Source organism: Pieris brassicae, chromosome 12, assembly GCF_905147105.1.
Source record: "Pieris brassicae chromosome 12, ilPieBrab1.1, whole genome shotgun sequence".
NCBI classification, from domain to species: Eukaryota; Metazoa; Arthropoda; class Insecta; order Lepidoptera; family Pieridae; genus Pieris; species Pieris brassicae.
In genome coordinates, this window is record NC_059676.1 from 7282786 (window position 1) to 7305338 (window position 22553).

General features: G+C 32.4%; 1 protein-coding gene across 4 annotated transcripts in view; it reads right to left on the reverse strand.

Annotated features, from left to right (window-relative positions):
• LOC123717055 (heterogeneous nuclear ribonucleoprotein L-like) overlaps window positions 1-22553 on the reverse strand; it is a 203892-nt gene that overhangs the window by 15930 nt on the left and 165409 nt on the right. For 3 of the 4 annotated variants that reach the window (XM_045672823.1, XM_045672824.1, XM_045672825.1), the window contains exons 4-6: window positions 17224-17320; window positions 12018-12069; window positions 395-478 (exon numbers count right to left, since the gene is read on the reverse strand). In XM_045672823.1, the coding sequence (XP_045528779.1) occupies window positions 395-478; window positions 12018-12069; window positions 17224-17320 (233 nt within the window). Of the gene's footprint in view, window positions 1-394; window positions 479-974; window positions 1030-12017; window positions 12070-17223; window positions 17321-22553 lie in introns of all 4 variants that reach the window. The other variant, XM_045672826.1, reaches the window with a different exon arrangement.

Here is a 22553-nt window from a genome sequence, read left to right on the forward strand (position 1 = left end):
TGTATTCTCTGTATTTGCTTTGGAGATTACTCTATGCCACGTTAGTAATTTTGTTTTGGTAATAATTCAAAACTATGCGCATGTTATTTCTGAGTATTAACTGTGCAACTGAATATTAAGAAGATTTAAGCAGAAAACTTTTAGGAAAATGAACCTCTGATTACGATCGGTTTTTTAGATAAATTGAAAATATATTTTTTAATAACATACAGATATATACATACATATACAAATATAAGACATTAATATAAAAAAGCATTCCTAAGTATAATAAAAATTTCCTTTTACAGACTATAAATACTTATAAGGAAATTGTGTATAATTAATCTAAAAACAAAGTTGGTTTCATTTGAAATAAATGCATGCATGTATTTTTTAAATTAAGGTTACTTACTGTAGGGCTGTGGTCTACCGCCAGTGTATTGTGGTGACTGCAACAGAGGTGCGCTGCGCTGTTGTGGTTGTCCTTCATCCGACACTGAAAAAAAGAAAATGTATTTGAATAAAAGCTACTTTGTATTGTATAAATTCTCTATCTTTGCTATTTCAGTTGGTCCGCTATGGGCGTAGGAAACTTAACAAATTTAAACTTAAAACTTATTCCAATTTAACGAAATTTAATCAAAATAAGTGACATGAGTTATGACTTATAATAAAGTCGTTCTAACACTGCCATGCTTAGCAAAAAATCACGAACATACTATGGGTTTGACAGCATAATGACAAATACTTTAAATTCAGTCAAAAGCAGATGTGTCCAAAGTTTCTTGATTGTACACTTTGCTTTGCAAATGAGCTAACTTGGGGATGTCATTAAATCTAACCTTCAAATTGAATTTTTCCTCGGGACGAAAACCTCTTCATCATGTAACAACAAACTAAAATCTATCCGAATAGAAGCGCGTCATTCGGAGTTATTCACAGTGAGTAAGTCTAGCACTATCTTTAACATTTTCAACAAACTTAAGACTTACCGCTGTCCGACCGCGTCCGTATCGTCGCGACATCCGCGCGGACCGCGTGCCTCCCCTGCACATATAAAAGACGAACACACTCTTATTTCCTTTTGTCATTCGTTATACCCAATACTATCTGTCACCTCGCATAGCGTTAACGGTGCATGCCAATTCCACGAAAGCTACAAAAATACAAATAAAATATAACAAATGTAAAATTGTATATCCATTTGTCGTCATCTGTGTTTTCTGAGACAATTTTTGTGTCTGTGTATCTCTGCATGTCTGTCTGCTTGCTTTCTCTTCTGTTTCTGTTATACGCTCCATTAATGTCCTCAAACGAGACCTTTTTTAAGAGTGTGTTTGTCTTTAGTTTCATATGTGCATGGAAGAATATTTCTTAATATAATATTAATAATGCTTATAATAAACTGTACTCGAGGAAAAAAGTAATTTACCACAGACATTTCAGAGTAAATTGTATCATAAACTACTAAATTAGATGCAATCATTTGGGTTGTGGTAAACCTCAATTTTCTTGTGTACTGTAATGTTAATAGTCAAGCTGTAGTGACATCTATGTATTAAAAAGCGAAGTGATAAGCTGGCGGAACAATGTTATATCAAAAATCATACCTACTGTCAGTTTGATTGATAGAAAATTTATATTAACTGCTCACATGCTTTAGGCAAATCAAAATGACAGTACATAATCAAGCAATACATACCAGTGCGATAGCGTTCATTTCTCCATTATGAAACTCTGCTTTCTAAATATGGGAATAAATTATGTGTGGAGGTTGTTGTTTAGTGCAAAGAGTGAGATGTGTCAACCTAATTTTAAGATACCTTGAAATCGTCATATCGATGACCAATTTATGAAATATAATACAATTATAGTTATATTAACACTAAAATTGAAATTTGCGATAATTTAAATATTTATATCTTGATTATATTTTTTTTCTAACTTCAAATTGTAAGCTTTCAATATTATAGCACATGTTCAATTCATAAATCACGTGAACATCAGAAATACGTATCAACGTTCACCGTATCCTACAAATTGATTGCAGGGAACTCGTTAAACCCACCCACTCGTTTCGCCAGCAAGGATGACTGACAAAATTACAGGGATCTGTTAACTAAAGCGTTTGGTTCGCTACCAAACGTCCAATTTGTATTCGAACTCGGCAGAATTGACGTAGAAACTTGTATAATTATCAATACATTTCTATTTAGATAAGATTTGTACAACTTAATGCTTAACTTCGAACTGAAAGGTCTAGTTGTGATTGAACTTTCATGTAGTCGTAATGAAGTAAACACATTTATAGCAAGAGAGAATATGAAAAGTGATCTCTATTTAAGCGACATTAAATAAAATCAAAAACGCTTATTCATATTGGTAACACAATGTAGAAATATGAACGTCAAAAAATCAATACATAATAAATGCTTCTAATTTTACATGTACTGCCAGTTCTCAAATCAAGAACGGAAGAGAAGAACTGGCACTAAACTCTCCGACACTCTTTTTAATCGCCAAGTTTTTTTTGTGGTACACAATGTTTGTAAGGATCTGCAACCATTACACTATGTTCCACGTGACATCTTAAGTAATTATTAGTTAATTAATAATCACAAATTAATTAAAAACAAAAGAAGTGACCTCTATCAGCAAGAGAAATAGGAGCACGCACTAACATTCTCGTGGGAATCCACGCAAATACGTAGTCGAAATAACTAACATCACCGCATACACGAATTCATGTCCGATCAGTCAGCACAAGTAGCACCCGTTAACGAGTATGACGCATGGCCAGCTATCGGCCCCCCCACCATATTTTAGGGAGAGAGACAATCCGCATAGACGCCGGCACAAGCAATGACAATTAAGCGAGCATGACGATTCTTGAAATGTGATCTTGGCTACATAAGAAAATAATAATAATACTATTTATACTGAAATCATTTAATACCACATGGATCACGGTTTGTTCTCACTTTACGTATAAGTGATAACTACGCACAGAACTTAAAACATTTATCGAGGGCAATTGCACATTTCTTGAAATTTTACTTTTGTTATCTGTTCGAACAACTAGTTTAAATCTGCGGTTTATAATACAGCCTTGAAAGATTTTATACATTCATCCTTGTACTTTAATACAATTAAACAACGAAGTAAATTAAGTAAATTATTAGATTTTTTTTGTGTGTATTGATTTAATTTTTTTTTGTATTCAACATCGACATCCGATGATAAAACTAAACTGCAAGTAATAATTAATATGAATCCAAATAACTCTTCTGAATATAATTGAAGCCGCTCAGAAAATGACTGGTCCTCGATAATACGAAACGCGCGTTGAACGAAGTTAATTGGAAGGAGCTGCTACCGGGGGGAGCTCCCCCAGATGTGAGAACCAAATCATATTCAAAAGTTTTTAATTCTTTTTAGTACATTTCAGGTACGACAACTTCGCTCTTATAACTGACTTACAGTTTCGCAACAAAATTCATCCGTATCAATTTCTCATAACTTGCAACACGTTGATTCTGCGTTCATATTGAATATTAATAGGTTAGTGGGACAGGGTCAATAGAACCTACTTGGAATATGATTTTTTTACAAATATTATGTACTAACAACAACATTGCAAAGTTATCAACGATTGTTAAGGCACTCAATTTAAAATTATTGACGTATGTTATATGTCTAGAGAAAATAGCTTTTAAGATTAAGAGGATCCTATACTATTCGTTTAACGAAAATAATTATATGATTCGTAGGAGTCGACTTAAAGCTCACACATACATATGACGTGGATATAATAGGTCGATCCATCTCAGTTAATAGCTGATCGTTTCACAGCGCCCTATACACAATAGCCATCTTGTCCCCATAGGCAGAGAGCTAAACAAAAACTAAAAATATAATTCATAAACATGTATAAATTATAACCTACTTTAGTACCATATTAAATATACTTCTAAAATATTTTAACCAGTTAAACTAAGTATTAGTTATATAAAGTAAATGCTTACTCTATAATTAAGTCTGAATAACATACCTAACAATAGAAAACTGGAATAATTATTTATTATTTTAATCGTTAGTTTAACAATTAGAGAGGAAATCCGGCACCCGGCACAAACGTCACACTATTCCAGAGCTGAAGGAAGGTGGGCAGTAGCTCTAAGTAGTAGATGAGTAGATGCTTCCAATGAAGCCACTCCACATGACAGCATAGATTCGCTCATAGCCTTAGGGCTTATAGCAAACACACGCAGAAGAAAGAAAAAAGTTTCTCATCTATAAAACCTCACAATTTTCGGTCGCAGAAGTTGAGCTAAATTTAACATACTTGAGTCGTTACTGATATAAGAAAAATAAAACTCAATGTTTCCCTCATTCCATATCTCTTAGTCTGTCGTCCCCAACAATTTGTAGGAACGAGGACTACAATGGGTGTATCAATCGTCTTCGAGCGTGTCTATCAATTCGCAACCGCAATATTGTAGGAATTCCTGAATATACACGAAATGGTGCTTCAAATTTCGCTTTAAGTGGAAATTTATCTTTGTTTATAAACAAGGTCGATGCATATCGATAGTTTCTAGAAGACAAGCGAAAATGTTAACCAATTCCTTTTAGTCAGTATAAAAATCAATGTCGATACAGACTGGTCAAAATAGTGGATGGAAATCGATTAGCGCAATTAGCTATTAATAACTGTACAGTAATTAGTAATGGGGATTAGGATCAACTTTTGGACAAATAAATTTCTTCGAAGTTCAAAGATTTAAGCGATGTTTACGCGAGCCGTGTGCAATCTTGTAACATTGTCTGCTTTACGCTTAGATGAATTTGCAACAAGATTTCCAAGGAAGGCACATTATAAGGCTGTGTTGACTAGTTTCTAATCCATTGACAATGCTGTCGACACGATACTGTAAGCCGACACCCACTTATCTCGAATAGGGTTGCCAATATTAACCATCTTCAGCTTTTAGATGTCGGACTAGCCTCAAGTATCTAGTTTTAATACCAGCAACAACAAAAAAACCTAAAACCTTCAGGATTTAAAAGAGTCACGAAACGAAACACGACAAATTATTGTTTTACAACGAAACAAATTATTATTTTTTATTGACTTTCATAAGTTCACATACATCAGCATGAATAAATGATACTCTGATATCTGGATGATATCTCACAGTATCTTTTACGACAATGTCAAGAATGAACACTGAATTTTTTGTCTGCTCAATATGTATCCTTCAGGTGCCCTGTATGTGAAATATTTTATGTAAAAGATATTTCCGAATAAAATCAAAGAATTCTTACATATTTTAGGTGACAACCCTAAACGCCCAAGGCGCGTCGCGAAATATTGACTCCCAGTTATCAGATTCTCGTCTCAACGAAGCGTCTTGCATTTCACGCGACTATTTTATTTATTGCCATACAACACGACTGGCTTTCTCGATTTTTATACGAATAAAATAAGGGATGAGAAATGAATATAACAGTAAGTGCTATGCATTATTATTGCCATACATCAAGCGCAGTGATGTCGGTTCGAACCCCGGCTGTGCATTAATGGACTAACTGATTTTTTGTACGGTGAAGGAAAACAACGTTAAGAAACCGGCATGCCTTAGACCCAAAGTCGACGCTGAAGGCTAATCACTTTCCCTTCCCTTACCTATATTAGCAGACCCAGACCTTACGAAGGTGTAGTAGTAGTAGTAGTAGCTGCACTGTTTACTTTTTATACCGTATTTATAATTTTATTTAAACTTATAGATTTTGTAAATAAATCCTATTTTTTAGTAACGAATGTACTACAAACCCTCAAATAGATTTGTCTTTTTTGATTCCGGTAACAATTCAAAATGCTTATCTATTAATATTGATTTCTACACTTTACGTATAACTTGAAAAATAATACGATTACAAAAAACTATAACTTATACGAGCAATAACTGTGTAAAATGTCCAACTTAAATCATACAAGCCGTCATAATTCTTATTTTATGAGATATTTTTAAAAAAATGTTGGTGAAGCATAGTCTTAAATAACACTACTTGTTAACGATACGTACACAATTCTATTGTTCATGGCTTAGACTATTACTGTGTAAAGAAAATGCTAATCTTGGCGTAGCGTAGCATAGAATACTTTTACACAATTTAAAGTCCTGTATATATATTTTAACGAATTATTGAATTAATTAAACAGACATACATAGAATAACACATGAGGTTCGTTCGTTTTTATTCATAAATAAAAACGCGTATATAGAGTAAATATATGAAGTTTTTAAAATGACGATTCGCGCTTTATTGTTTAAAGTTTTCAAAAAAGCTTTTATTTATACAACAGGGGGCAAATGGGCAGGAGACTCATCAGATGTTAAGTGATCACTCAGTGATCCGTAGACACTCAATGCCAGAGGTCTCGCAAGTAAGTCTGCCAGAATTTTAGGCATTGGTAAGCCCTTTTCTTGACCCTAAGTGAGTCCAATTGGTGCGGAAATACGGTTCTACATAGTGAAGGTGCGCGTTGAACGAACGATGTCAAGGTAATACGGGGAACACTAGCACAGTTTTACCTACAAACTTTGATTATTCAACGCAAAAAATACAGCAAATACAATAATTGTGCCACAGTTAGGTTAGTATTTCATGTACAATCTAAAAACATAAAAAATATTTTATGAACCCTAAACCATTTCTTTTATAAACATATAACAGTAAATTTATCTTAAGACCGGGGTAATTCTACAAGTTGGCAACACTATCATAGTAAAAATTCGCCGCCTCTCTCTGGATTCGTTCCAAGGATAACCCAGTATCGCCTTCATGTAACGTATGTTGTGGGGTTTAGACGAGATTTAGTGTTTTAGTGTTCATTCGTATAAGATGTAGGTCACATTCACGATAAGGCAAAGGCGATATTGTTAGAAGATGATTTCTAAGAAGAAAACTTTAAGTGTTATTTATGAACAAAACTAGCTACGAATTTCTAGTCTAGGATATAACCAGTGATATGTATAGTGACCAGTCTTCAATCAATACATATGTCTAACCGAATCATTCAATTCTATACTTCAAAAGAAGAAGCGAACATATAAAGAACTGCAAATAAGGTTTTTAGTACAGTACTCAAACCATTTTACCTCTATTTGTGAATTGTATGATGAATACATATCAACAAATTGTTCAGGGGGTACTAGCGAAGGGACAAGTTAAAAGTACCCACAACCAACCAGCATTTATTGTCACGAAGTGAATGAAGCTACTGTCAGGACCGTAGGAGTGAAGATCAGTGGTATCTATGGAAGGCATAGCGATAGAAATTAAAAAAATATTATTAAATTAAATATTCGTACTAAAGGAATCTTTCCTTAACCCACATAAGATAAAGCGATATCTGATCGCACGCTGAAGCACACGTCAAATAGTATGCCGGTGCGAGTTTCCAAATATTTGCACTGTGCACATTGCAGCGTATCCATGTATTCGAAACTACTGTGCGATATTTTTATTCGATTCCCTAGAATATACAGAGCCTTAACTGAACTAGCTTTAGACCTATTATCTGGGGGAAAACGGAACATCTACTAAGATATCATGATCTAGATAAAATAAGCATACGTATGGTTGGATTATTCTATATATTGTTAAATAGTTACGGACACTTAGGCCCCTATTCTACAACGTCAACCAAACAATCTAGTTTCAAGAGCTGTCATTTTTTGCTGTATGAAATAAAACATAATCAGCAGCGCATAAGAAGAGATTGTGACTTGAGATACGATGAAGAATATGGACCATAAAATCGCTTGCAACCGTTGAGAGAATCAAATACGTTCTCTTTGTTACTAAAAAAGACACAATTGTGGAAATTCAAAGTCATTAATGCATATTTGAGATATATTTATAGAATACAGTTCGTATATAGGTTCACCCCGGGGTGAAGGGTTGCCAGGTGCGGTGAAAGGGGTGCGGGGCGGGATGAAAGGGAAATTGCACCTCCGACGTGTCGCGTCCGCCTTATTGTATGGAAATAACTCCGGATCCGATGTGGTGATAGTTTAACCTACTATGTGCAAGTGAAAAGGCTACGTGTGACAAAAGGCTAGCATAACTCTGATACCTCAGAGATGGAACACACTAGACGATGGAAAGACAATCACATTCCACAATGGACAGCACTAGAAAGGGATGGAGCTGACAAATTAGCAACAATTGGTATCAATTATCAGAAACGTAAACACCTAAGAATAGATAGGCATCATCGTCATTATATAATTACAAATACTTTCACAATATTTAAATATTCAGTGACATGAATCCACTATTAAGTATTAAAAATTCATTGCATTCGTGACAACCCTAACTCGTTTGTCGTGTCATACTATGACAGTAGATAAACTTACTACTGCCATGCGACACTGTTCAAACATATAATTATTTTATACAAATCTACTCCTTAACTCACACTCAACAAGGCACAAATTGCTTTAATGCTAAGCAAACATATTGTTTGGGAAATTGAACCCTACGCGGTCTTATTACGGTTTATTTTTATATACATTAAGATAGGGCTATCAAAGACTTAAAGAATTAAATGAGTCGTGATGAAGTATCGTGCGGTTTGCGTTTGACGTCCTGTGTTGTGGTTTTGAATTTTTTAAGGACGAAGACAAAGACGGAAGTTTTTGTCGTATTGAAAAGAATAAAAATCTCATGTTAATTTACTTGAAGTTGAAGCAATTTAGCTTTTTAGTGAATTTTTGTCTAAACATTCCTGATTATACATCTATTAATTTTTTTGACAAATAAATTTAGTACGGAAAAACTACTCAAAAACAAATCGCATTATTTGTATTCATATTAAACAGACTGAAATTAGCAGCAAATAAGAGTTTAAAATTGTTTTTACATTTAACAAAAATAACATTATAATAGTATAAGGTTCATTAAATAATTAGTCTACCATTCGTGACATACAAAATATGTGTGTTACAATCAGTTACATTTTTTCTAACATACAAAAACTAAAATACGAAATTACCAGAAAACGACGTATTCTTATAGTATAGTTCTTTTCGTTCTTAAAAAGGAATGCGGTTCAAAAATGTATATAAGGATGCCAATATATTCAAAGTATTTTCACGTAGTTCCCGAATAAGTGAGGTCGTTTGTTAGGAGACCGGACATCTTCAGAATTATTGAATTCCTTTATCATACACTCGAAAGCCTATCGATTTGTTGGACATCTGTATAAAATGTGAACTATCTTCAAAATTCTATATCCGATCTGACACAATTTGTAATCATGTGTAAAATTTAAAAGATAAGCTGTATTTAATGTACTCCGATATCAATTAAAACCGGTATTTCCTATTTTAAATTTATACAACACCAAAAAACTATGATCTTGTATTGTTAGCAAATATATTTTCTTTAGAACACCCAACAAAAATAACCAATAAATTTGTCCAACATACTGAAGGTCACTAACTATAAAGCTGCATACTAGTACCAACATAATGAAAATTTGAAAATTTAAGCATTCAAGGATTGTCTCCTTGAATGCTTAAAGTGACAAAGATATAAAATATAACAGAACAGTGACACAGCTTCACATTTCTATATATATTTTATGACCATAGGTGTATCGAATAGGCACGTCATCAACTATTTGGGTCTAAGGCAAGCCGGTTTCCTCACGATGTTCTCCTTTATCATTCGAATGATAAACGCGCACATCGACTGAAAGTCTATTGGTCCACAACGGGGCATCGAACCTACGAACTCAGAAAATATACAAACATTTATATAAACCTGCAACATTCTAATTTACTTATTTTAATTGAAGAACTATAACAATTCGTGTTTTTGTCCTATTCCAAAAAACGCGTAGCCATAAATGAAATTCAAACATCGTTTCCATATTAATACAGTTTCCACGTGGAAAAATCTCATTCGTTTGTGCACTTTGCATATATTTGCACGCGGGAATAAATCACTTTTCTCACACTATTACGCTCGGGATATGGACACTTTGATTAATTGGACTCTAATGGATCTTTCAAGTAATTTATGATTAAAGCTTGTTGTGTATTGTTGGTACACATACAACTATTAGCTATATTCTTTGTTGAGCAATGAATTAAAATAATATGTGTTTGAAAAAAGAAGCATATATTCTACACATGAACATATAGTGCATACGTCCCAAAATCTAATAGGTTATGCGACCATTTAAACGCGTATATTTATTTAAATACAATAACTGAACAGTGTACCCTGATGTACAGGTCTCTCTAGACTTAGTTCAGGGGCTCCAATACCTGCTAAAACAATGTAACTTGTTATTGAATAAATAAATTTTGAATTTTTGATTTTTATTTTGAATCGAGAAGTCGGAAATGGGTTAGACACATTTCTGTATCAATGTCATTGAATAAGTCATCCGGGCCTACCAACAAACATTTAAGAATCCGCTAGAAATCGAGCTTATCTCGGACCCGCTGAATACCTGTATTATATTTGTGCATGACAAACTAAATCGCGAACTGGTACATTTTCAAAATGCATCATATAAAAGCTAAAAGAAGCATTTATACGTTAATAAATTAAAATACTAAACAATTTACTTAGAACTATATGTGTACTACATAATGTTTTATATTTAATATTTGTATATTTAACTTTGTAATAACATATCTCTTAACTTCATAAATAGGTATAATGACATACAACTCGGTTCGTGGATGTAATGACGTCATCAAAAGTTTTAATTAACCACTTATAAAGAGTTGTTTGTACTTCATGAATATGTCAATTATACTATGAGATCTACTTTAACATTAAATTAGTTAAATATTAAATTTTCTTATAATACTAACTTTTGGTATAGAGTGGCTTTAACTTTAATGGCCTTGCGTGTCGATGGCAACTGTTTTTCTTCTAGTATTAGGCCTCTTTTAATAAAATTTCAGACAAATTCTACAGCTTGAATTATTGTTTCATTATATAAAGTAGGATTAAGTAAATTCTTCACTTTCAAGAATCTAAACTAACAATAATGTAATCAGAGAAATTCTTTAATTAAAATTTTATATGACCACTTTGAATTTGCAATTCCACGAACTTCTTTATATTAGAACTTTAATTTATACACTAAAAACCGTCTCGAAGTCAGCTACATTTAACTTTATGATTCACCTATTATAAAGATTCAAAAGAAAAGCTTTTAGCATTCTTTCTTTTTCGAGTAACGGACGCCACCTAGACTATTGTTAAGTTTAAAAAGTAAAATCAATTCTTTTAAGTCATTGTTCCGCATTAACGTTCCTTTGTTATGTTTACAAAATGTATACTTTTATCATAAAACGATTTTATGAGTTTTAATTTGCAATAACTAAAAATTTAGATATTCTAGTTATAGTTTAGAGAATAATATAATAAAAACTTTGATATCTGTAAAATATTGATTTATAATAAAAAAAAAATTCTTAGAATTTTGAAGCTTTTATTTACGATTAAGATAAAACCTTACCGTACAAAGATAATTTTATAAAATTATTTAACAATTGTGATGTCAGAATAAGTCAATGAGTAGTATGTAGTGAAAATATTGTCAAATAAATTAATCATGCAATTAAAACTCATGCATAAATAGTAATTAAGTTTTATTACTTTTAATATATTATTTTGTATATTTCATGCTTTATATTTTGTCTTAAGAATTATTCATATGTTAAAATCCATATTTACCACTTGCTGATTTGGGTAATGCTGAATCACGTGCATCATTATTTTACGATATACATACGACCAATGTCGTATTATTTTAACAAATCTATGTCTTACCTATAGTCTATTTATATATCAATTTAATAGTTTTTTAACTAACATAATAGTTGTAATTAGTGATAATTATGAGTAATTATAACTTAATTGGAATAGCACTATAATTTATTTTGTATCAGCAAATGGTGAAACGGATAAAAATAAATTCAATTTCTACTTACGCGTATAGTCCCAGCTATCTTGGTCGTTTTTGAACACATTCAGTCTTTCAGGCTGAAAATAAAAAGAACAAATTTATTTATGACGCAATATTCATGATTCGTAGCTCTTTGCCCTATTCCGTAGAGCTACGCCGTAGCATATAATATTCAATGAGTAATTTTTCTTTCGTGCTACGACGTAGCCGGTGTTGCTACGATATTGAACTATCACAACTGGAATTCTGAAGGAAAATTCAATTTTGGATTTGTCGCTCTCAACCGATCTATACCTAGTCTAAGTATGCACGTGAAAAACGAAGACTAAGTGAAGAAGTTCTACCTAGGGTTTGTTGCATATCAATAATTGTTCAAATATATATCTAGCAAATGTATTATGCTGTAATTGTCAGAGATGATTATAATGATGTCATTAGCCTAATGGACGCGAGGGGAGCCACTAATTACCAGGTCTGGAGAACTTGATTGATAAGTGAGCCTTTGCATTACGTATATTTAAATTTATTTTATAAATACTAACACTTTAAAGGCACGTCATATACATAGAAAAGCGTTTAAGCGCACATAATGGTTATAATAGAAAAGAGAAATAGTGAACTTGACATCCTCATTCATGTGTCATGTGACTTCCGTAACTTAAGAAGCTTTTTCAAACTGACTATATCCACATAATAACTTGAGAATTTTAAAATTATTAATTTTAATTTGAATTTATTATTTGTTATAATATAAGCTTTCCATACACTTGCATACAATTTAAAAATACACCCCAGGCTAGCCAAGAGCCAAAGAGAAAAGAAAAACTGGTAAAAACTTCATTTCGACGTTATTGTCTAGGAATATCGTGTACAAACGAAATCTGTTTAAAGTCTTTCGAAATAGAGTAAAAAAGGTGGATGCGAATAACTGCGAGGACTGAATTACAAAAATGGGTAATATTTAGAAATTATTATATCACTCTGAAATTACGAATATTTCTTTCAATCGTTATCATACCATGCATATTGAATGGTATTGCAAGTCCAGACCCAACAAAGAAGGTCTACATCTTTTTTTATTTATAATTAATCTTCACAGGCAAGTAGGTGACCACAGTTCACACACATCTTCGACTTGTGTTGAAGACATGCTAAAAATACAAAAATATAATCTGCTACACACTACGGGAAGTTATCCCGTAGTAAACAAACATACGATTGTTTCAATGTTACCAGCATCATTCAAAAATTTTGTAATGTAAAGTCAAAAGTATTTTACGTTATTTTTTTCACGTTTTCCGAACAAAGGCATTGCGCTATCGTTTTGAAAACATTGTATGCGATGACAGGACGTACTCTCACTTTGCCCCCTTTATCTCCCTTTTATCTCTTTATATGGCAAGATTAATTGTCCGTAAAGGACTTTATGACATTGCACAAACATTTCAAAATGTTCCTTTTTAACATACAAATAGACATTTATTGACTACAAAGACGAATAGAGAATACACAATATTTTTAATATAATGTTTTCACTACCAAAATTCAATTAACTTCGGTGAACGATAAACAATATAGTTTATACTTGTTAGTTCTAGCTATTAAATTTTGCATGTTGTAATTATTGTATATAAAATCAAAAATAAAAATAGCCTGTATTGGAGTAGGTACTATAAAAAGGCTTACAATAAGTATATTTAAAATTAGTACTCGATATCCGACGGAGAGGAGGCCAAATCTTCCTAATTCTTCCATCTGTCTCTCATCTTCGCTAATATTTTAAAATCTTTCACCGCTTCCATTACATCTTCCCAGGTTTCTAGTTGGCGTCTTCTCTTTATTTTCCCACTGCGCCACTCCAAGTAAGACTCTTTATGACCCTATGTCATCACAAAGGACACGATGAAAAATGTAACAGCATTTTAATTTCATAGATCAATCTATTGTTGGACTAATTAAAAAAATATTTTATGACTATATTTAAAGACACATGAAATTAAAATTATCACATTTTCAGTGATATCGTAGAAATGCTTTCTGCTTTCACTAAGTCCTGTTTGAAATAGTTTTCTAATTCACATAGATAATTGTAAAATTATGAGTTGTAATCAATAATTTGTGTTAAAACATCATAGCATCTACATAATTATCAGGAAATACTTGTCGTATATTTAATTACATTTTACTTAGTTTTTGAAGTTTTCTCTTGGTGTTAGTAGCATTGTACACATCCATAAGGTCATTACAGAGCGTTTTCAATTGTCATACACAAGAACCCCTTCTATGTTTGGGTATAAAAAATGCCTTTTCATATAGTAAACAAGTCATGTTGACATGAGCCGCCCACATTACGACATCATTTGGACACATTTTCTCAACCTTTATGTGATTCTCCCGTTGTTAATATTTATATGGGTTCCAATGTATCCCTGTGACTTTTATTCATAACGACACCGTTATGTTAACCCTTTTTTATAGTTTAATTCATACACCCAGTGGCTAATATGACCAAAGATTTCTGCACGTTTCATTGTTATTTCTTGTTGTATTAGTAGATGATTATTTTGTTAAAATTTTGATGATGATGCCTTCTATGGAGGAGACACCTTGTCTATTTTTGGACCCCGATTTCCTGATGATGTAATCTAACTTACTAGCAAGTGTACGCACAAAGGAAAACTCATTGCTGCAAAGCCTTTCCGTACACACAGCCTTAGGGATGAGAACAGCACGCTTTACTACTAGACTTCCACTGTTTAAGTATTAAAAAAGACATCCTTATTATACGGATGTATTTTTTTTTAATACTCATTCCCTAATGAGACACAAGCTTGTCGTAAATTTATGTCAAAAGCGACCTAATAAGACTACATAAAGGTATACTTTATTGTGCAAGAGTATAAAATAAACAGAATTAGAACCTCAAGAATAATATTACATTTTATACTTAGAAATTAATTATAACCATACAATAAAGGCAGTATTGCCGCGTTATTAACTCAAAATCTGAACCCCCGGTCACGGGTCGGCCGTTGCACTCATTTAACTTTTTTATACGCTTTTAAATGCGGCATCTTTTTTTTCCTCTCCGTGGATGTTCAACCCATTCATAGACAATTGTCGAAAAGATATGAAAGAGAGAATTGTCTCCTATACGCTGACGACCAAATGATACTTGCGTCTTTAGTGGAGGAATTGTAGCAGATAGTAATAGTTAAGAAAAATGCTTTGAGTATTAAGCATATGAAAGTGAACATAGGAAAAACAAAATGTATGGTATTTGAAAGAGGTGTCAAGGGCGGTATTCGATATTCTGATAAATAAAGCAATAATGGAACAATTAGATAAGATCGTGTATCCAATTGTCATTAGACAAATGAACGTGATTTTAGGCTGTACTATATACAATTAACCAATCACCCCCCTGGTAAGTTATTATAATCGTCCAATTATCGGTTAGCAATTATATTTATACGACATTGAATGTTTATACAATTTTCTATAAGTCTTGGGGAAAGCTTACTGCTTATAAGTGTTCAAGGGCTTCTTTTTGCAGTACACAAAAAATGTCAGCTGTATTATGGTTTTATTTACCTCCGTCCAATGGTAAAGCTTTAAACAAGATTTGGGTTCGATTCCGAATATATCTGATTGGTGAAAGAGATAACGTCCACAAATAATAGCTTAATTTCAATAAAATTTATCTAAAATGTATATGTAACCAAAAACCTCAGTTGTATGTTTCAATAAAAATGCAGCGGTAATGTAGGCCTCAATGGCTCTTCGCTGTGAGGACACTCGCTTTAACAACTGCCTGCTTTTATTTTACAACGTGGATTTTACTGAGCGTTGCTTTTTATTGCCCGATCGCAAAAAATAATTGTTTTTACTATACACGGACTCAACTCCTTTTCAAACATATATAATTGTTTTTTGTACAAAATAATTACAAGACCGTTAAAAAGTATATTTTACTTTTGGGTTACCATTTTTTCTATTACAATCAGACTACTATACTATTTATCTTAACGGTTAATAAAATAATAACATTTTATCATGACTTTTAATAATATAGTTTTATTTTATTCCAAAAAATACAAACACATACGCCACATTAATAGTTAGTAATCAAAATAAAATGTAGTATTTATATAGACTTTCCACGTGTAAAAGCCTCCAAGGCATTCCACAATTTCCTATTTTTTGCTATCTCCATCTCCAGTCATCTTTCCCCCGCTGGCCATCTGGTACAAGGCTATCCTCAACCTGATATGTCTTCGTGTCCTCACGTGTGTACTACTTGTCGTGTGGCCCATTTCCATTTTATTTGAAGTGTGGAATTTGGTGCATCTGTGATCGTTGTCCTTTTTTGGATATCTGTATTTCTAATTTTTTCCTTTTGCTTCTTACCACACTTACTCATCAAAATAAATTATTTGATTGAATGTGTTAAAACCAAAACGAGATAAATAACGACAAAAATCGAACCGACTTTATTTACTATATTACGGCCAGCTACATAATTACCGAGTTTTGTAGGGTACAATTTTGAAGCTAGAGTCGTCTATGGGCATTTAACGAAACCAGCTTACAGCTGAAATGCTAAAAGCACTATTTCGTCAGAGCTTAATCGCATCGGAGTGATGACGTCACTCATTGCATCACTATCTAAAGAGAAAATTGCTTTAAAAGGATTCAGGCTGAGGTGAGGTCTTTGCTAAAGGTATTCATACGCCTATTATATGAGTGATGTCACTAATTAACACTGTTTAAAAATGAAATGTCAAATACACATCTTGTTTCCTTCCAGTTATGATAGTTGAAACTATATATTTTATTATATATTATTTATATATACATTATTTATATTTCAATATAATTTTTGTTAAAAAGATAGTGAAGTCAAATTGGATAGGCGTTGTCCTGGACCAAATTCAGAATGTATTAGAAAAGCGACAGGTAAGAAGTTCGAAAAAGTTACAGTAACATAGTTGGATATATCAGGTCCGAAGCCTGTGGAAATCCGTGATCTCGGGCTGCGGTATAGAAAAAAATGACTTGAATATATAAAATAAAAATTCAAAACATTTTTATTCAAGTGAAACGAAATGAAGCGACTCCGATGACTTGTGTCTTATATCAACAATACATTTTTATAACGAAGGAATATAAATAATATCTCCTGGAGGCCTATGTCTATGATTCATGTGAAGGGCAAAATAAAATCTTACCTTAGCATATTCAATCTTTAGTGTGCAGCATCCAGAGTATATATCGCAGCCATGCAGCGCATCTTTAGCTCGTGTCGCAGACTCCACGCTCTCAAACGTGTGATCTGGTTAAGGGCTTATTGCAAACAATCTTAATCTAAAAACTACATCAGTTCTTCAAGACAGTAGCGTACCAATTCTTAAAAGGCCAGCAACGCACTCGCGAGCCATCTGGTATTGAGTGTCCACGGGCGGTGGTATCACTTAACAGCAATCGGGTGAGCTTTACTCGATTATCCCAACACGTTTATGCTGTCTGTTTGCGTCAAATTGTTTACATTAAACTGATCTCCCTCAATGTCGTGATGGAAGAGAGATACGTGTCTGACAGCAGTGTAATCGTAATATATTTTCATACGGTGCTATTTAAAAATTTAAGTTAATAAGGTTTTTAGTTAATATTTAAGTTTTGAAAGAACGGCAACTACTTATAAACGTACGAATCTAATCAAGAACTTTACACATTTGAAATATCACAAAACAAAAGAGGGTTATCAACTCAAGTCAATTAACATGAAAAAATATAATGGATGCGTTCTCATTTAATAACTTTTTGTTTTAATAACTTAATATAAACTGAAAGATATATTAATTTTCAGTGATAAATAAGAAATGATTCTACTGTCACTAATTTAAATATATTCTTCACGTACCCGCATTTAGAATATAAGTGTATAAATGTATATGTCCTAATAGCGGTAATCGTATTTAAAAACATTTATCTATCATCACTCTTTCATTCAGTAACAAATCAATTGGCAATCTATCCAAATATTTATTATTACAATGAATGAATCAAACAAGATCAGAAGATTGCCGAAGATTGCAAACGTTTACGTCTGTTTTTAATAACCAAACATTGATGTACAAAATTGGGTTATTTTAGGAGCAATGGCTAACATATTTCAAACATTCTTTTATAGATTTTGTCTTGTTCTAATAGATTAAACATTTACAATAGCTGACAGTGTAATTCTTCTGTATTTACGTGCGCACTTTTAATGTACAATAAGCAGGCGTTAGACGGGCAATAAATATTACGATCCAATATCACGATACTTGTCTCAATATATATTGAATCAATTGGTACTCCACTTTAAATAGATATTGACTTCAATATCGTGAGAAGTCAGAAGTAATAATGGTTGTAAAAATAAGGCCTGTTTTGTCATAACTTAGGCCAAACTTTAACTAAGCATGATACATTAAGGTAAGTTCAATATCAGTTATGTACTTAATTTTTTTAATAAGCATAACCACAATAATACATTACACGGGTTTATTTCGTAAAAATAGAGATCCAACATCTTACTCTGAGTGTTCATCCAAATCAACACGCACACATACACAATCTATAAATATTGACAGATATTGATGGATCACAAAAAATCTAGATTATATGTTAATATGCTCAATATTTATTCCTGTCGCGTTTACACATCAATAAATATCGAAGAGAACTCACGGATCACGATATATATCGGCCGTCTGACCTCTGCCATAGAAATGTGTAATTTAGTGGGTTATCTTGTCTCTGTGACTACTTGGCAATTATGTCTGTTATAACAGACATGATTGCCATTTGGCATGTAAAAACTGAAAGACACAAGACGTAAAATATTTGTTTTTATACAGCATTCGAATTATATTTTATTTCCTATAATTACGTAAACCCACTAATTAGTTGTAATTCGAGCCTTATAAATAACATTAGCATTATATTTCTAAAGAAGTTTTTGCCATGCACCATGCCATGCACATGCACTATGTGGAACCAGCTGCCCACTGAAGTATTTCCGAACCAATTCGGCTTAGGGTCCTTCAAGAAAAGAGCATACAAATTCTTGAAAGGCCGGTAACGCACTTGCGAGCCTTCTGGCAATGTCAGTGTCCATGGGCGGAGGTATCACTTAACATCAGGCGAGCCTCCTGCCCGTTTCTATTACATAAAAAAAACAGCAAATTTTTATAAAAAGGAAGTAGAGAATCCTTTTCGCGAAATCCATCTCCGACGGGAAATGTTAACAGACATAGTCTAGAAGAATTAAATGTTTTACTAAAGAAACACAGCTGTTGAATAAAATAGTTAAGGTACTTTGTTCATACATTACAGAAAAACTTCTAAGTAATCGAAATCTACGATGGTATTTTATGTATCAGCGAAACCACCTGCTGATAATATCTTGGATCGATTTTCACCACTCCATAGCCAAATTACAGTGAAAACTCGTCATTTAATTAATTTAAAAATAGAGAACTCCTATAACTAAAATATCATCTCTCATTCATTACAAACGTATAAATAAACAGATCTAAGCGCACTCGCGTTTTGAAAACACGCCAATAAGTGTTTGTTAAATGTATAAATTATTTGTTTAAGAGATGATGTAGTTATGAAAAACCTAACATTTACAACACTTTACATACGAGATTTTACGTTGTTTATACTTTAATTAATTAAAAGCTCAATCATGCGTTTCACTGCAACATAAAACAAACAACAATATTGTTACTTCAATAATATATATTGCGAAATCGAATATTGTTAATGTAAATTTGTACTTCGTTAAAAATAAATAAGGTGAAATTTGTAAAATTTTCTTTGAAATATTATTAGGACAGCCACCTCTCAGACCAATGTACTTTGGACCTTGATTTGGCAACATTTACACAGTCTCAAAGTCATATATTAAAATATTATTTACAAACAAAAAACGGTCAATCAGAAAATTATATATTTGTCCCATGACGTGTGTTCGAGTTTTCAAAATAATTAATATATCCTCGAAATTTATTTTAGTGAAAACTCTTGGGCTTTGTAAAAAAAATCACCGTCACATTTTTCGATTACGCGTCACATTTTCCGTTAACCGCCATCTTGTTCTTGTCCCTACCACGGTTGATTTGAAGAGATTCAAAGCCATTAATAACAAAAATAAATAATAACGATAACAATGATAGTAATAATTATATTACAATTAATTAAATTTTGTAATAATCTTAGTAGTAATAAGGTAAAATGAAATAATTGTATTATTTGTATTCATATCTATTATAATAAAAGCGTTTTGTTAAACTTTAAATCTTATTTAACTTTATTTAACCAATTTCTGTAAAGTTGCATATAGTAGATCATTTTTCGAAAAAATAAGACGAAATCATAAAGAAGTTTCACTTCTTACATGTGTACAGTGGTACCCGCACACATAATGTTTATAAACGGTATTACGGTATCTTACTATAAACATTATTTTAAAATTACAAATTGTATTAGTACCATCACCTCGAAAAGCCAACTATAAAAAAACATTGGAAACGTTCCCACACTTGACAAATTATCTAGCTTAATGTTGTGTTCGTATTCATTCATGTTAACGTTCATTTACACGTTACACGACGGTGTGAAATACTCCGACAACACGCGTGCGTAATATATCAAAGACGAAAGCCATAAATCAATGCGCTCAAGAACTATTTTTCACAACTGGTTACACCAAGTGGGTTTTAAACATACTCAGTTTAAGAAATTGTTTATTAAAGTAGTGTTGATGTGATGTATCAATTCTTCGCATTTGAGCAATATGTTACATACAAAACTTCCTTCACAACATTAATACACATAGGTTAAACCATGCAATAGATACATTACATATCTTTTAATTGTTTATTGGATAGATTTACATGCCATTTTCCAATTTCGGACAAAAACCGCCTCCAGCCAGCCAAATTAATTTCTCACGTATCTACAAACAATGATTACTTATTATAAAATTGTAGACGGCTGAAGCAATTAGATTTTTTTAAATGTATTTCTTTACCTCTAAGAAAGGTGTTTATGGAAAAGATAAATGATGGTTTAAAAATAATGCTTTAATTTAGTACTTAGGTTTTTATTTCGGAAAATCGTCTCTCTGGGGTGGTATAGCAAAATGTTGCATATGTTGGTATGTAGCTTCTAAAGAGGTAGGCTGAGTAAAAAAATCATATTAAGGCGAAACAAAGTTCGCTTTCGCAGCTAGCCGATAAATTTACGATACCATAATTCAACCATCAACGCATTTGTTAACAAAACACTAATCACGCCATTTAAACACATTGCTCTCATTACTTATACATATTTTTTATCTAACCATTCATCACGTCAGTAATCTCTTAATTTATTTCAACTGTTTTATTGTTTTGACTTTATTTTTATTCGAGCCATGAATCATCCGGCGTTTGGACTTACAAAACGACATTTATCTACACATGACATCGTGTGATATCAATGGACTGAATTTTTAAATATTTAATCTTAACAACCACATTTTGTATTGATCATTCAATACATAAGGCATGAAGTGGTGTGAAATGAATAGGCATAGGAAAAAAAATACAGATGTCAAACTAAATGATGAGTTGTACGCAAAGAGGTCTTAAAATAGTTATTTATAAATCAAAAAGATAACAAAATTTCTCATTTCAAAAAGGTTTTAATTTCCGATATAATTGGTTGACTAAACACGTTGTTTTTTACACGTAAGTTTAAACATAGTATTCGGATTGATAAAAATTTCCTTGTTCCTACTTAAGTTTACATAGTTCCTTAAATTAAATAACATTCGTAAAATTTAATAATTCCTTGCCACAATATAGTCGGAGCGATCCAATCTCATAAACGAAAATAAACTTTCGAGTATCGGGCGTATAAGCTGAAAACTGTTATTTATTTTTTAACGACCGAAGCCATAAAAATTGAAGATGTTTGTTATATAAATGATGAAAGGAATATTAAATTTACAACTATGTAAAAATAATTCTTTTTTGCGGTTACGTTTGGTTATTTTTATTCCATTTCTTTAAACAAAATAACTATCAAAGTTGAATTCACACTTTCTTTGGTCACGCATTGTACGTGCAAAGGATGACAGAGAAAAGAGTAGGGGTGTTCGGGGTGGGTCCCTTGAAGTGGACAGAACAAATCAAGAACACGCCGAGCCATTCTCACCAGCACAAGAAAGACAGCTGTCAGTAATCACTAGAAGCATAGCGATCGGACGATTAAGCCTCATTACTTTTCTATTGATTCATTAATATACACTTAAAACAGTGGATAAGACTAATGAAGTTTGTGTGAAAATATGGCTAGACTTGGCAATTTTATACACCCAATCATTATTCTGTGAAAGCCTTTCTCAATAAATTACATCCTAACTCAATTTCAACATGTCCCGTCGAACTAGACGCGACCACAGATAATATTTTTATTGGAATCTCGTATCGGACCCTTTTCAATGTCGTAGTTACCGTAT